Source organism: Peromyscus eremicus, chromosome 1, assembly GCF_949786415.1.
Source record: "Peromyscus eremicus chromosome 1, PerEre_H2_v1, whole genome shotgun sequence".
Taxonomy (NCBI): domain Eukaryota; kingdom Metazoa; phylum Chordata; class Mammalia; order Rodentia; family Cricetidae; genus Peromyscus; species Peromyscus eremicus.
In genome coordinates this window covers 34,403,852-34,420,986 of record NC_081416.1, presented here as the reverse complement: position 1 = coordinate 34,420,986, position 17,135 = coordinate 34,403,852, and the positions used below count along the sequence as shown (strand labels likewise).

General features: G+C 37.2%; 1 protein-coding gene across 5 annotated transcripts in view; it reads right to left on the bottom strand.

Annotated features, from left to right (window-relative positions):
* Positions 1-17,135, bottom strand: part of Rfx3 (regulatory factor X3) — a 239,861-nt gene that overhangs the window by 79,494 nt on the left and 143,232 nt on the right. For all 5 annotated transcript variants that reach the window (XR_009378570.1, XM_059259371.1, XM_059259387.1 and 2 more), the window contains one exon: positions 12,800-13,058. Coding sequence is in view for 4 of the 5 variants with exons in the window: in XM_059259371.1 (XP_059115354.1) it covers positions 12,800-13,058 (259 nt within the window). In the remaining variant the exon portion in view is untranslated. The remainder of the gene's footprint in view (positions 1-12,799; positions 13,059-17,135) is intronic.

Here is a 17,135-nt window from a genome sequence, read left to right as displayed (position 1 = left end):
ATAGTACAGTGTCAACGAAACAGAAGTAACATTTCACTAGTACAATTATTTTCTGTGTTATAATTATCACTCTCACTGCCTTCAACAGGAGAATGCCTCTAATGGGATGGCTTCTTATTTTGCTGAGCTGCTACCATACCTAAGTGCACAGAGCTCCCTATAAATGCTGTATGACTCAGCATATAAGTGCCCCCCTTTTCTTCCTGCCTATATAATAATTAGGCGCTGTGTCATGACCAATCAGCCCTTCCCGCCTGTAACCCTAAGGACCATTATATACCTTACTCCTGAAACAATAACATAATCTGTCTTTCTGAAGCTGACCCCCAGAAGTTCTTTCCATCAGACTCAAGGCCTTCAGAACCCTGCTCACTGCTTCTGCCCTCGTGGGCTGGTAGCCAACCACCCCCGATGAAAAGACCCACAACTATGTTCTAGAGAATATAAAAAGTCTTCAGTTCCTATAAATCTTCAGTAAAATGGGGCTGGAGAGCTGGCCCAGTAGTTAAGAGCATAACCTGCTCCTGCAGGAGATTTGAGTTCAGTTCCCAGCATTCACACCAGACAGCTCATGATCATCCATAATTCTATTTTCCAGGGATCTGATGCCCTCTTCTGACATTGATGTATACCATGCACACACATGGTACATAGACTATATGCAAGCAAAATACTCATACACACAAAATCAAATAAATAACTGTAAAAATATTCAGGAAAATATACTCAAATGCTTCTGGTGTAAGTAACTGAGAGGTTAGAACACAGTACTTATTTTGGAGCAATTGTTAATGCCAAGACAACAAAAATAAAGAGGTGGTAAGTGTTTTATAATTCACACAGGACAAAAACCAGGATCTCTCTGACATGTATTTACATACACATTCATGTATATCTATGTAAATGTGATAACATGAACAACTGAACAATTATATCTTATTTATGATTATTTTCTTTATAAGTCAAGGCATATTCTTTAGACTCTTAGATGTATTTTCAGCCTTTTTTTCTCATTTGATTTTCACAACCACCTCATAAAATACAATAGGCATATTTTCATATTAGATAGGCATATTTCCATAGAATACATCTATTTTCATATAAGAAAACTGAGGCTCTCTGGAACTGAGGAACTGTCTTGAGATTGCGTGGGCACTGAGTTTGCTTGGAATCCAAGACTTATCACTCTAAATCCAAACTAATTTTCTTTATATTTGTGAATTTATGTTGATTGTCAACTTGACAGTATCTAAAAACCAACTAGAAGACAAGCCTCTGGGCATGTCTATAGGGGATGATCTAGATCAGGTTAGCACTTAGAGGCATGCCTATAGGGAATTATCTAGACCAGGCTAGCCTCTGGGCATGTCTTTGAGGGATCGTCTAGATCAGACAATGGAGGTTGGAAGACTCTAACCTCAGGAGCACCTCATGGGTTGAAGTAATGGACTGAATCAAAAGGAGAAAGTGGGTTGAGAGTAGGTGTTCATCTCCCTTTGCTTCTTGACTATGGATGCAATGTGATCAGCTACCTCAAGTTCCTGCCACTGTAACTGCCCTGACAAGAGGAGCTGTGAGTCAAAATAAAGCTCTTCTTCCTTGAGCTGCCTTTCAAGCTCTCAAATGCTGCAAGTAAAGCTTAATGTGCTATTCAACGGCAACTGGAGGATAAGAGGGCTTGAGAGAGAAAGATGGGCCTGAGAGATGCTCAGCAGTTAAGAGTACTGGCTGCTCTTCCAGAGGACCCGGGATCAATTCCCAGCACCCACATGGCAGCTCACAACTATCTGTAACTCCAATTTCAGGGACTCTGACACCCTCACACAGACATACATGCAGGCAAAACACCAATGCACATAAAATAAAATTAAGTAAAATGAAAAAAAAGAATGCTTGAGAGAAATGGGAATGGGTGAGCCCTGGATCCTGAGATTTCAGAGGGGAGGAAGGACTGTATAGGGAACTAGACTAGAGGTCATTCAGGTTATATGCTGAGAAAGAATCTGACTTTATTCTGCTTTAGAACAGAAAACTTAAACAGAGCTAAATTGAAAGCTAATGGCTTTTTTGAGTAAGAAATTTTAAGGCAAGATAGAATTCAGTTTGAAGCTTGGTAATTATTCACCATACTCATCTATGTTGACAGTGAGAAAGAGCTGGATGGGGCTGGAAGATGGCTTAGAATTCAAGAGTGTATCCTGCTCTTGCAGAGGATCTGAGTTCAGTTCCCAGAGCCCACATCAGGCAGCTCAAAATCATGAATAAGTCTAGCTCCAGGAGGGTCTGACTTTCTCTGGCCTCTATGGAAACCTGAACTCATGTGCATACACACCTACACATAGACCACCTACATACACATAATCAAAAGTGGAAAAAAATAAATCTCACAAAAAAGCAACAAGAGGGGCAGAAAGATATTTTTTAAATGTGCAGTTTGTCAAGAGCTCAAACTAGTTTAAAATTGCAGCCAAGGCATGTGCTAAAACAGAGGCTGTAATGTTAAAAAGGAATTAGCCACTAAGCAGCGGGGCAATAGTAGAGATGACCTGAGGATAAGGCTCCACCAATCAAAGGCTAGAACTTATGAAAATGCAAATTTACTTGATAAGAGCGAGACTAAACTCAGAACGACACTGAAGGGGCTCCCTAGCCACAGAAATCATCTCCCTAGGGAAGTGTTTCCTTAGGGACAGCACACAGGTTGATACAACTGTGGTCCAAGGTAGCTAAGTTCCATCCAAAGTCAGCAGCAGAACATGGTAGCATCTTCTACAGGGGAGTGGCTTTTCTGGCATGAAAGATGTAAGATTGAGGGAGTCATCAAGTCTTGTACCACTGTTACAGTTATCTACTAATTAGGAAATGTAAGGCAGGGTCAGATTCCCTTTAGAGAGGCCCTAAGAGAGCACTAGGTAAAGATGTAAAAATGAAGCTTAACTTGCAATGGACAATCAGAAGAGTGGCGGTGCCAGAACCAAGGAATGTCTGCTAAGAGAAGCTGCAAGCACAGAGTGGAGGATGCCCCACAGGGTGGCTGTGTGTTTAAAGAAAGTAAATAGAGTAGAAAACAAGCATAGCTCACTGCACATGACTTCAAGGAGCTTTGATTTCAGTCATATGTGTATCCATACTGGCACAAAGATAGTCAAGTATGAGGGCACACTGACGTGCACTCGTGAACCCAAGTCCTGGATATCAATGTCTCGTGGAATCTGAAAAGTTTCAAATGCCTTGAACGAAGTAGTTAAATCATCATCAGTTCAGGCCAAGTGACTGAGTATTTTCTAAAGATCTATGTGGAGTCTTTTTTTTCCCCCTCAAGAGGCCTGAGAAATACACAAAGGACTATCTATCTTCAACCCAGGAAACTAAGGCGCTGGCTACAGTATTGCTTTTAAAATTGTAGCTTTAGGGAAAATGTTAATCAATATGCAATGTTGATACAATATGAAAAAGAAGCCTAACTGAGAGAGATTCAAAATAGGCTGTTGATTTAACTCTTTAAAAAACCTGAAAACGCCAAGAACACATCTAGCCACATCTTGGTTCAGAAAATAATTAAGGGTGACAATATTGCTGGCCATTACAACTAAGCATTTAGAAAACATACATTTTAGGGCTTGCAAACACTGTAATATATGAAATCTTTCCAATTCTAATTCATTGATAGTTTTGTGACTTCAGAGAATTTGTAAAATTTATGAACACATGTTGTGGTGGTTTGAATAGGAATGGCCCCCATAGACTAATGTGTTTGAATGCCTGACCCATAGGGAGTGGCATTATTTGGAGCTGTGGCCTTGTTTGAGTAGGCATGACCATGCTGGAGGAAGTGTGTCACTGTGGAGGCGGGCCTTGAGGTCTCATATATGCTCAAGCCATGCCCAGTGTGTCAGTTCACTTCTGCTCCCTGAAGATCAAGATGTAAAACTCTCAGCTCTTTCTCTAGAACTATGTCTGATTGCATTCCACCCACCGTGATGATAATGGACTAAGTCTCTGAACTGTAGGCCAGCCCTAATTAAATGTTTTCTTTTATAAGAGTCACCATATCATGGTGTCTCTTCATAGTAATAGAAATTCTATCTAAGACACATGTTCAACCTGAAATGTGATACTATTTTATTATATTACCTGAAGTTCTTCTGAAAGTATTTAGGAGAAAAAGAAGAAAACATTTGGATCAGAAATGTATATACATCATATGTGTTCTGATAGTAGTTGGTGTTTAAATTTAGATGGTGAAAGCATTGTCTTTGTTGGGTGTGACTACTCTGTTAACTTACAGCTTCACCATCTATGAGGCTGATATAATCAGTTTATGATGATATAACCACTAGAGAAGCCAGGGGCTAGAATTACCCTTTAGGACTCTGCTGAGTTAGCATTAAGTGACAGGGTTTAAGATCAAGCTTATATTTACAAATGGACATAGCCTTTTCCAGTTTGTTCTGATCTTCACTATTGTATGTAGTCTATATAATCACTGCAATAGCAGTGATTACTCTAACTTGTTAGGACGGCAAATTCTGGGCCCCTTGCCAACAGTCACTAAGTCAGAGCTCTGGGAATGGGGTCCAATGATGCTCCCTGGAGTACCTACTCACATTGGAGGAACACTGCACTACAATGCAATCAAAGTTAGCTTTTCCCATTTGCCAGAGTCAGAGTGTCACTGTTACTGAAGCAGCACAATCAGGCAAGTGCTCTATTTAAAGAGAGACTTTGAAGTCTAAGTACTATATGGGTTTGTGCTTTTTTTAAGGTAACTTTGAACTTTCATTAGCAAAATTACTAGAAGACAACCATGATTTTGGTGAGTCAAAAATTAATCAACAAAAATTTTTAAAAATTAACCTTCAAATTTAAAAATGACATAATGAGAGGATAAAACTAACCAAAAATACTTTAAAAAACCGTAGTCTGATGTGTTGGTTATGGATTTCAACTCTTGTTTTAAAGGACAAGCTTTTAGTGATGGAGCTAGTGCCATTGACATATTCTATGGAAACACAGCACCAGGTCATTACAATTACTGTGGAAGAGAGCAGCTAAAACAAATAATTCAGTGGTTCACGGAGAGAAGCTGTAGGATTGTTCAGTGGTAGAGCACAATTTATCATGCATGTGGCCCTTAGTTCAATTCCAGAAAACACACAAACACACATGTGAAATGTTACAAATATGGAATAAGAGGATAATTAAAATTCAAATACATGAATACAAAGATGTAACATTCACTGTCAACACAAAATTCTGGATACAAATAGTTTTAAGTTTTTAATTAAATTTAGACCTTATTTCATTCCTAAAACTTCCAACAGTCTAATTATGGAAGAATATCTGAAACATGGGATCAAGGGTTAATGTCAACCTTAATACCTCAGAGACAGTCGCTTTTTCACTGTAAATTATAACTTTGTTCCCATTATATTTGCTAACATTGCTTACATCTAGTACTATTGACTCTAGAGTTTGAAGCTACCTCACTGAATCTCTTAAATGGTTTCATCTGATTCTCCATAATTTATCAGATACCATCACATCAACTCAAATTCTGATGTTTTTAATTTCCCTTTCATTTTTATATTTTGTTGCCATCTCTTGCTTACTGCATCTTTCCTGTACATTTTAAAGCATATTAAAGAAATCACATTAACTGTGTGTTGTAGTATATGTGTGTAAACCTAGCATCCAGGGCTCTGAAGCCAGAGGAACAACAGCTTGAGGCCACCTTGACTATAAAATAAGTGTATTAAGAGAAGAGTTATCATATCTTTCTTATAAGTCAAATGGAAAACTCACAAAACTTACACAAAAAAGTCTGAAAATGAATGTGTAAAATTATTTTTTACAATCTGTGACTGCATTACAAACCTTCTAGCCTACAAAATTTATTGAAGTTAAGAGTTGAACCCTAGCTACAGAAGCAAAATACAACACAATGAAGGAGCCGCTTCTGTGGTTGGTAAACACAACTGTAGCTATGCACACACCAAATGCAGTCACACTGCATGTTGTGGAAGCTGAACTTATAAACATGAACACATGAGAAAATCCCACTCTCTAGAGAATGGTTAATTATCCATATGCATGTGTTGCATTTCCCCACTAAATCAGGGAGAAGTATTAAACTTTATGGGTCTAACATTGACTTTGATGTTATATAAAACTTTGTTTTAAATATCACCAATATATTTCACACTTTAGCTATATACCAAATTTCTATGAATGAAATATTAAGTTAGTGTTTTTCATTTGAAAATTTATAGTAATTTCAACTAGTAAATTTGAAGTTTGATTTGTAAATGGAAGGAATATCAAGAGAAAAAAATACAACCAGCCAAGAGGGACACAACTTACTTTCCTATCTACCAACACTAATAATCTTAATTCAGAGTTTATATGAAATAAAATGCAGCTATTTCTGAAATATTACAATATACTTATTTTTCTGAAATACAGCTACAATATGAAGTACCTCCCTTCTCAAATAAATTAGTCATTACTGTAACTTCTTTAAAAATTCAGGAAAATACTGTTTGGGCAGAAGACTAGAGATCCATCATCCCATTTGTCTTAACCTTCTGGTTTGTCAAGATCTCTAGGAGTGGACTGTCCTAAGCCTTAAATATAGAATTACTGCCTCTAGTTCTTGTCTGCTTAAGGCTGGAGCTGCTGGATGGAACACAGAGAAACAGATGGGAACTCAGGCCAGTCAAAGTCCTATTTAATTAAGACTTTAAGATGAGGTCCCAGAGTCAATTATGTCAGTCAATTATGATTCTGCGCTGGAAGCAGAAGACTCCTGATATTCCATCTGAACATTTCCCTTGAAGGCTCCGTTTAGTCTTAGCAAAAGAGAAATGCTGAGATCATGTGTGCTTCTGCTCATGTGAGTACTGTTTTCTTAAACACTTAAGCCAGCTGGAACACTAAATCATTTTTATACAGTAGGAAATTTAACTTATAATTATACATATTCCCAACTTTAAAATTATCTTCTCCCCAGCTTACCCTTACAGAAGACAAATAAATTTTGATGTTATGTGACTACTTTGTTTTTTATATAGTTGTAAAGCTATAGCTCAAAGATGAATATCAAATATTTCTCCTTGGGTAAGGTAAACAGATAAATCAGCTATGTTTAACGTAACTATTTTTCATAAATATAAATAGCCATCTATACATTGATATAAAGAGTCCTCTAAGTCATCGTTAGAGGCAAAAAAAGAAAAATATTTTTGTTTTCATTTGTGTGAAAATTGATTAACTATTCTACTTATGTATTTATTGGGATATTTCTGACTGAAACTTAAAGAGTTGGTAGCACTGACTGCTCCTGAGAAGACAAAAGTCGTCAGGGCTGAGAGGCAGACATAGCATGCATGGCAGTTGACCTTTTCAATGTACAATTTAAGAACAGTTGAATAATTTGTATAAAAATTAACATAAATTTTGAAATAAAACAAATGGCCACTGCGTCAACATCCACAAGGGAATGAGAAGGCAATGGTTTTCTGGGCAGTTAAAAACACTTATTCATGAACAATTAAAGCACAGGAAAAAGAAATAAGAACACCTACAATTTTAAAATGAATCAGATTTTGCTACATTATATAAATTAAGCTAAGTTTTATGCATATAGTAGTAGATAGCCACTGAAGTTTCTCCAAATAATTAAGGTATATTATATTTTACATTAATTAGAAGAGATATAAAATATTACATTCAACATATTCTCTGGGTGCTTTTTGGCAGAATCTAATTTTACTAAAAGCTTTTAAATGTATATAATAATTATTACAAATAGACTCTAAAATTAACTTTATATCACAGTCTTAAAATGCCTAATGCAATACTATTTAGTTATGAAGAACAAAACAATAACTGAATACAAAATACAAGTATTACTTAATAGAAGAGTGAGAAAAGGTTCTTAAATCATATTGCCATTTACTGTTTAGAAAAGTATAAGATATAATATGCTGTTATGAGCACAAAAATATCATTGCATTCACAAGTTTTGCTCTGCAAATGAAAACTGTTTAGTTTTCAAAGTTCTAAAATTCTATAAATGTAGATGCTACCAAAACCCCCAAGAATTTCAAATAAAATGAAGGAAAGCTAGTGACACAGTCAGAGGGAGGAGTGTGACAGGTTCAGACTCATGACAAGAACCAACTCCCATACCTTAAGGTCTATGAAATAACAATAGATCCCTAATTTCAATTGAATGGAATCTAAAACACTTATTCCCATTACAACTTAGCTGAAGTCATATCTGATGGTGATCCAAAAAAAACTATTACTATTTCTTAAAATTCTTAGTATCAGCAGAAAATGTCTTTTATGTATGTATTTTTATCATATATATATATAGATAGATATAGATATAGATGTATACATACATAGTTTATAAAGTATGGGTTCTTAATGACCACATGATGTGTAAGTAAAAGGAACAGTACTATTGTCATCAAACACAAATACTAATAATTTGTAACATAATATAATCATAATATAAATTTCATTGCCATTATAACAAGCCAAATATGAAATATTAAATCACCCTAATAAAGCTTTTTTCATTTAAAGTTATAAAGCTAAAGTAAGTTATACTTGAAATAAAAATCTGGATTATTAGTAGAATAATCCAGATGACTGCAGTAGAGCAAAGATGTTTCTGATAAATATGTTTTACGCTAGGAGGAAAGTATTCCAGGAGATGATATCTGATTTTTCTCCACCGTGGTATCTATGTAAAATCATCAACCTTCTTCAATGGCATGCCACAGAAGCTATTTGCACATTAAGCTTTTCTTAAGACATGTTGAATATTTCTGTACAGACACAAGTGGATTGTATGAGAGCATCATCAATGAAGCTATTCTGAGGACCAAGGCGGGAGACTGCTTGTCAGAAGTGAGTTGTGATGGTGAGCTGTCTTAACTAGTTTCCTATCAACTGAATGAAGGGAACTAATGATGCTGCTGCACTCACTCCTCTGCTCTTCAGAAATGGCCCAGGTGACAATGGTTGGCCCTTGTAATCCAGGACTGTTCATCACATACCAGATGTTCCCTTATTTAAGATATGGTATTAGTTGTATACAACCTATCAGAACACTTTTGTGTACTTTCTTTAAAAAACAAATGAGGGGTGTGTGTGTGTGTGTGTGCGTGTGTGTGCGCGCGCGTGTGCACGCGCACACGCGCGCATGCATGTGCATGCACATGCTCGTCCACATGTGAAGGTAAGAGGGCAACTTTTGAGAGTCAATTTTCTCTTTTCTCTATGTGAGTCCTGAGGACTGAATGCATACAGGTCATCAGGTTTGGTGGGATGTACCTTTACCCGCTGAGCTATCTTGCATGCCAGACTGTCTCTATCTTCTCCAGACTGTTTATAAGACCTAACACAACATAAATATGCTATGAAAATAGTTAATATACAACACCATTTGGGGGAGAATGACAAGCAAAAAGTATGTACATGTACCACAATTTTTTCCCAAGTATTTTTGGTGAGTTGGTTGAATCCATGGAGGAGAAATCTGTGGCTTTAGACAGGTGACTCTGTTTTCTGCACGTAGGCCTTTTGGCTAAAACACCAGGGATTCCTACAGTCGGTTATATTAGCTATGCTACATGTTAAAGGCACAACAAGACCAGTTGGAGAAACTAACTTAAATGGCATACAGCATATGGCCTGATATGGAAAGATGGGCTGCCAGACACTGGGTCACAGATATGCCTAAAGGTTCTATGGGGACAGAAAAGACACATGACAGCAAGAAGCACCTACTGAAAGCATGCTGATTTCTAATGATCAAAACAATGAAGAAATGTATTGATTTTCAGCATTTGGCAGGAGGAGAATAGTAGGGGAACGTTTCAGAGGTAAATAACACTTAAATTTTGCTAACTTGCTATAATAAAATCAAACTGTAAAGTGATAAGAGAAATCACACTGTAATTTGAGCTAATATGTTCAGCATTATTGAGGTGGGATGTAAATCAAATATATAGCTTGGTAATAAATTTAAAGAAACATAGTAGCCGGGCGGTGGTGGCGCATGCCTTTAATCCCAGCACTTGGGAGACAGAGGCAGGCGGATGTCTGTGAGTTTGAGGCCAGCCTGGGCTACCAAGTGAGTCCCAGGAAAGGCGCAAAGCTACACAGAGAAACTCTGTCTCGAAAAACAAAAAACAAACAAACAAACAAAAAAAAGAAACATAGTAAACACTAGCAGATGTATATAGATAGGTTTAGATAACTCATAACTATCACATGGTTTCAGTGAGGGCCTATACACCCAAAATTTCTCTTCTTAGTCAACTTTTATATGTTTTTGGTTAAAAGTATTAATGTAAAAAGAAAACAACCCCAACCCAAAACACATCAGACTCATAACTCCCCAGAAACGGATATTTTAAGTGCAAATTTATATCTATATCTATAATAAACTGGTATTTCAAATATAGTTCCAACTATTGTTTGCTGTAATTCAGTTATTTATGGGTTTATTTGACGAACTGATATAATAATAAATTATTCCAAAGTTGTATAGTGGAAGCTCTAGGAGTAATGTCATCTTGCATACTCTGTATACAAAAAACAGCTGGACAGTGGTGGCGCCTTTAATCCCAGCACTCAGGAGGCAGAGCCAGGTGGATCTCTGTGAGTTCGAGGCCAGCCTGGTCTACAGAGCGATCCAGGACAGGCACCAAAACTACACAGAGAAACCCTGTCTCGAAAAATGAAAAATAAAGAAAAACAAAGACATCCACAGTTTAAAAAAACTATAACATTAATCCTTTTAATATCTATAACTATATATAAATGACCTGAAGTACAACGTTTAGTTAATTTAGCAACAGAGCTTTCAAATTAAGTAAACATTCATCAAGTTGTTCCTGGGAAGACTTGGTAGCTAGAACTGTCGTGAAGGCAAATGGGAATGGCTACAAGAGGTGACGTAGGAAGAATGAGGTCATAAGGGAGGCACGTCAGCGTGAGAGAGTCAGTGAGGTGAAAAGGAGACAGCACACAAGGCCTTGAGAAATACAGGATACTTTCCCTACCACTGGGAATGGCATTTGACATACATCATAATAGGCATGTTATAAAAATGGTTAGTACCATTTTCCTTTGGTGATGAATATAAACTTACTGTTTTGTCTATGATATTTCATAATTCTTTTGTAATTGTCATGATTTTAGAAGCTAGAATGAAATTGAGAACAGCACTTTGTTTTATTGATAGAGTAACATGGCTAGAGAGGATATGGCTGATTAGTGGTAATTTTCTTTATTTTGTAATCTGTATGACTGAAAAATTTAGAAGTGTAAGATTATTAAAAGCATATACATATAAGAGTCAATATATATAAGAAGCACTTCAAAAATATGTACAAAAATGCAAGAAAATATTCTATTCAGAACATCTGTTCTGATGTTAGAAAAACATTGAATTAAATAAAAATAGAGGGTTCTAAATTTTATTAGGGAAAGGTCACTAATAATGATGAGAGCCTGGACAAATCAGTCCCACACAGACACAAGAGTAATACAAAGTACACATAACATCCTGGAGAAGACCCATAAAGTGAGGACCAGAAGCCTCTGACTGATGTTCTTTTCTCCCCAATCCACCACTCCCTCATTCCGTTTCAAGAACAAAGGCCGTGGTGACACAATGAGAAAAGTGTGTACACACTGAATTCGAAGGCCCAGCACTACACTCCCCGCCTCTTTGCAGGGTTAGAGGTGGAACTCAGGACCTGGAACACACTAAGCACTGTCACAATGCTACTGAAGTACAACCCTGGCCTCACCACCACTATTTCATATGAATTAAGTAAGAAGTCAATTCCATTGCTCTTTTGTATCAGGTGATCAATCTCCCTTTTATACATAGTTGAATTTATACCTTGATGATATCAAATGGTATATAACTTTCTATATTTCTGAAGCCATTTCAACAAATTAATACTCTCATACTGACATGTGTCATCTTTCTGTGTCAAAATGCACGTTTAAATTTAAAAGCTTGAAAAGTGCTATATGAAGATGTGTCTTCACTGTATCATTTGCTCACAGCACCAACACAAGTGTCTCTCCTTGTGAATGAATCATCTGTTACCAGTGCTTCCCAGAATCTTTCTTTCATATATACAATGTGACTCTGGCAAATGCAATATAGTACATAGCAACACATCTTCTGACAGGGCCACACAACACAGCCCAGATTGGCCTCAAACTCAAAATCCTTCTGCCCCTGCCTCTCATGAGCTAGGATGAGAGGACCGGATTCCACAGAATTATTTAAAAAAATTAAATACTAGCATTAATATAAATTATATAAAACAAGTACATGTGGTTTTCTATTGTAAAAGCAAACCAGTTTTTTAAATGTATTAAATAAAATATAGTATAGGTGGTATATAATATACCTGGCCTTGAATTCACAACAATCCTTCTGCCTCAATCTCTATGTGCTAAGATTCTAGCATGAGCCCCCAAATACAGCAAAGTCAGTAGTTACATTGGGAAAATTCATTTCTCTAAATCTAACTTTATTACTGATAAAAGCTTTCTACTTACTGAATGAGAACATACATGTCAATAATGTTCTTCATAATGCTACCTCTTACATCCTGTAAAGTGGCAGGATATGAAAACTGTGTAACACAGTTTGCCCTACTCGAGTCTATGTGATTTGTTTCCCTGCACAGAGGAAAACAGCACACTACAAGCCACAGAAGCCAATGTAAATAAAAGCTCAAACACTTACTGTCGCTGGGGAGGCTCGAGTTGTGTGTGTCACTGAGTGACCAGAATTCTCCATTGAATTGCCAATCAGATAGGTTCCTCCGGAGCTGCTGATGAGCTGTCCTCCTGTGACGCCCATCTGAATACCACCAGTACCCACCATACTGTGGGAGGACACCACGGTTGTCACCTGTGCTGAACTTCCTTGAGTGTCAAAGTAATTTCCTCCAGTGTTTTGGCTGTACATCTGTGTTTCTGTATAAGGATAAGTTGTTGTTCGGCTTTAGAAGGAAAAAAAGAAGAAGAAATTTACTAGCTTGTTCATATCACGATTGTTCTCTTTAAGACAAATATTTTTAAAAATATATCATTAATGTCCAGCCTTTGAAACCTGTGAATTTTGTATTTTTCTATTAAATATTATTCCCACCAGTAGATGGATTGATTCTTCTCCAAATTAAATGTCATTTTCTTTAAGGAGAACCTTAACTTGATTCTGTATTGTAGTGTATTTACCCTCCATAGGAGCTCATCTCCAACTTATCAACAGGTCAGTTCACTGCAAAAAATCTGTTCACAAATTCTTTCCTTGCATTTAAATGCTCATGTATGTCCTACTGTTAGAAAGACTGACATGAAAATCTAACATGACAAGGGACCTGACAACCTCTCGTACCACTTCCCATCCATGGATAACTGGTGATCATTCTTCATATCTGAAGAAGCTTCTGTGGATTCCTTAACACCAAAAAGGTTTTGAGCTAAAACACTATCCATGCCTGTGTAGTAGCACTCCCCTTTGTTAAAGACCATGCCAGCTCTTCACATACTCACTTGCCATCTCCCCAAAAGTCTGGTCAAGCTTCTGCCCTTAGCCTTTCAGTGAAGTGACTTTTAATAAGGTCACTTGTGACCAAATGTAAATACCAGGCTAAAAGGCTCCTTCAGCCCTTGTCTCTTTTTGACCTATTTCCAGGATGACACTGCTGACCACCCATGTTGCCCTTTCTTCTTTGTCTGTTCTGATTAAGTTTATCTGATTTTTCATTTTCAGTTGATGACATCTTACATTATGGGATGCCTTTAATTTTTTTTAACGTGTAAAAGCTCACAAGAAGTTACAACACTACAGAAATATAAAAATGCACAGTCACAAACACTTCAATTGCTTATATCTTTAAAATTTCAAATGATAAACTGACATTTCCAGAGCTTGCTATTCTCTAAGTCAGTTCCCACATGTGGCCAAGCCTGGCAGTTGGGTATCAACTAGCCTGGTACTTTTCCTTCTGTGGCATTTCATTTCTACTCTATATTTGTTGTTTTCCCTCAACCCCCTTTTCTAATCTCCATATTTCCTGCATGTTTGATAGGCTAGGTTTTGTGGATTCTGCTTTTCTTGTTACTTTAACTTAGACCACAGGCCTTTACCATGTACTACATGATACACGTGTGCTCACAGTAAGCTATCATAGAGTTGGGAAACTTTTTATTTTCTAGTTCTAATATAAGAATTTTAACATCTGAATTTTCAATGGCCAACACTTATTTCTAAATACCCACACAATTCATTGAACATGGAGATGTCGAGCTGGTGCCAACATAGGGTCTTGATCTCTATGTTCTGCCTTTGGTGTGGTAAATATTCTGCAAACTACTAAAAAAGAAATGTAAACAAAAATCCAGCCACAAAACCTTTGTCCTACAATTGTTCCTGCCTGCAATATTTGCTAGGGCAAGGGAGGCATAGAACTTGTTGGAGTAGCCAATTAATGTCTTATTTGACTTAAGATCCACTTCATAAGACTGAACCCATATCTGACACTGCTTGGGAGAACAAGAAGCAGAGGCTAGATAGCCCAGAGATCTAGAGTAAAAGCAAACACTGCAGGTCTTAAAAAAAAAAAAGTATCAATAAAATGACTCCTAATGATATTCTGCTATATTCATAGATCAGTACTTTATCCAGTCACCATCAGAGAAGCTTCCTCATGCAGCAGATGGGAAGAGATGAAGAGATACACAGCCAGACATTATGCAAAGAGAGTGTAGGGAGAGAGTTTCCTTGGAACACAAAGCTCTAAATAGGATGTCTCCATCAAATCTCTCCCCTCAGGGCTCAGGGAACCTTGTGGAAGAGGAGGCGAAAAGAGTGTAAGCCAGAACGGATGGAGGATACCAGGAGAACAAGGCCCTCGGAATCAACTGAGCAAGGCTCATATGAACTCAGAGAGACTGAAGCAGCAAGTGTAGGGCCTATGTAGGCCTGCACCAGGTCTTCTTGTATATATCACAGCTTTCAGCTTAGTATTTTTTACAGGACTCCTGAGTGTATGAACAAGTGGGTCTCTGATTCTTGTGCTTGCTCTTTGGGGATCTTTTCCTCCTGTTGAGTTGCCTTGTCCAGTCTCAATATGATGGCTTTTGTTTTATCTTAATATATTTTATTTTGCCATGTTTGGCTGTTATCTCTTAGAAGTCTGTTCTTTTCTAATGAGAGACAGAAAGGGGAGAGGAAGTAGAGAGGAACCGAGAGAAGTAGAGGGAAGGAAACCTGTAGTCAGCATATATTCTATCAGAAAACAATCTATTTTCAATAAAAGGAAAAAATGGGGGTGGGGTTCTCTGCTATGCGGGCAGCCTCACAGATCCTTGTTATTCTACACCCTTCATCTGGGCAGAGAACTGCTCTTCCACCTCCAGGTTTTAAAATTAATGCTAATGCTTCTCTTATACTGATACAGCCAGTTAATCCTAAGAATTCTCTTCTAAATAAACCATGAAATTCTACAACTCTCTTTTCCATTTTCATAATCCTTAATTCACAATATTATTCATTATAGTTACATTCTGATTGGTTTTCTTTCTTTAAACCTGGCTCTCTTCCAAATTGCCTCCAATTTTGCTGCTATGGGAATTTTTCTAAAATATAAATGTGGAAACCAAATTTTGCTAAAAAATATTGCCACGATTCTTGCTTTCAAAATTCTCCTTGCCTTCAAAAAATGCTCAAATCTTTATAGGAAGCACCAGGGCGGGTTTGCACACAATCTCAAGACTTGGTTATGGCCGTTTTCTTAAATGTTTTCTTCAGTAACATCACATTGGCCATTTTGCTGACCAATTTCCTCTAGGATAGACCATTTTCTCCACCCTTCTTGCTTTGTTTGGAAAGCTTTCTTATTTCCCCTGACCCTCTTCTTTTGTCCTAATCACCCTTAAAAGTTCAGCTTAAGTTCCTCATCTCAGATTGATGATATGTGTCCTTGCTTACTACAGTCATTCCTCACAACCATTACATTGCATTCTCTGTATTTCCCTAACATTCTTTTGCATGGCTAAAATACAGCTTCCAATACACTTACTGTCAATTCCCTCATATATCTCTATTCCCATGAAATTGTGCTTCACTTCTATCTATAATCACAACATAATCCAGTTACATGTTCATTGTGAGCACCATGAATAGCCAATAACTTTAAACACAATTTCTATTGGCCATAGCATCCAGCTTTGTAAATTTCAATAACCATTTTTTATATTTAGTTAAATCATGAGAAACTGTGTGAAACTTTCTAAGACTTTTAAAATTTAAATGGGGAAGTTTAACCCATCACAATACTTGCAATTCACAATATCAATTATAGTTAAGATAAGAGTTTTCATGGCTCCAATGACATTCTGCCATACCCATAGATCAGTGTCTCACTCGGCCATCTTCAGAGAAGCTTCTTCTTGCAATAGATGGGAAATAATACAGAGACTGGACAATATTCAGAGAATGCAAGACTTTGCAGCACTCAGGACTAAATGGGATGTCTTCATCAAACCCTCCCCTAAGGGGCCAGGCACATATGTGGAGGAGGACTTAGAAAGACTGTAAGAGCCAGAGGGGATGGATGACTCCAAAGAAACAGTGTCTTTCAGACACAACAAGACTGATACACATATGAACTCAGAGAGACTGTGGCAGCACTCATGGGCCTTTACAAGTTCAAGTTAGATGGGGTCCCAGCAATGAGAAGGGGAAGTGGACACAGGCTTGCACTCCTAACCAAGAAGCTATCTACAATCAGTATATACTTGCAAAGGAAAAATTAATCCTCTCCAATGGAGTTTCACTGGGCATATTAACCAAGCTTCGGTGTAGGCCCCATGCCCTTGAGCAGATGGCCAACACAAAAAGTACTCAGTGGTATTTCTTTAGACTTTCTGTCTCATAGTGCTTTCTTGTGTATTTTCTGTCTTATTAGTCTTTTGCTTATATATTTTGGTATCTGATTTTGTGCTTTTGTGTGTTTTGTGTGTGTGTTTCTTGTTTTTTGTTTGATTTTTCTGGAGAGAGAAAGAGAAAAAAT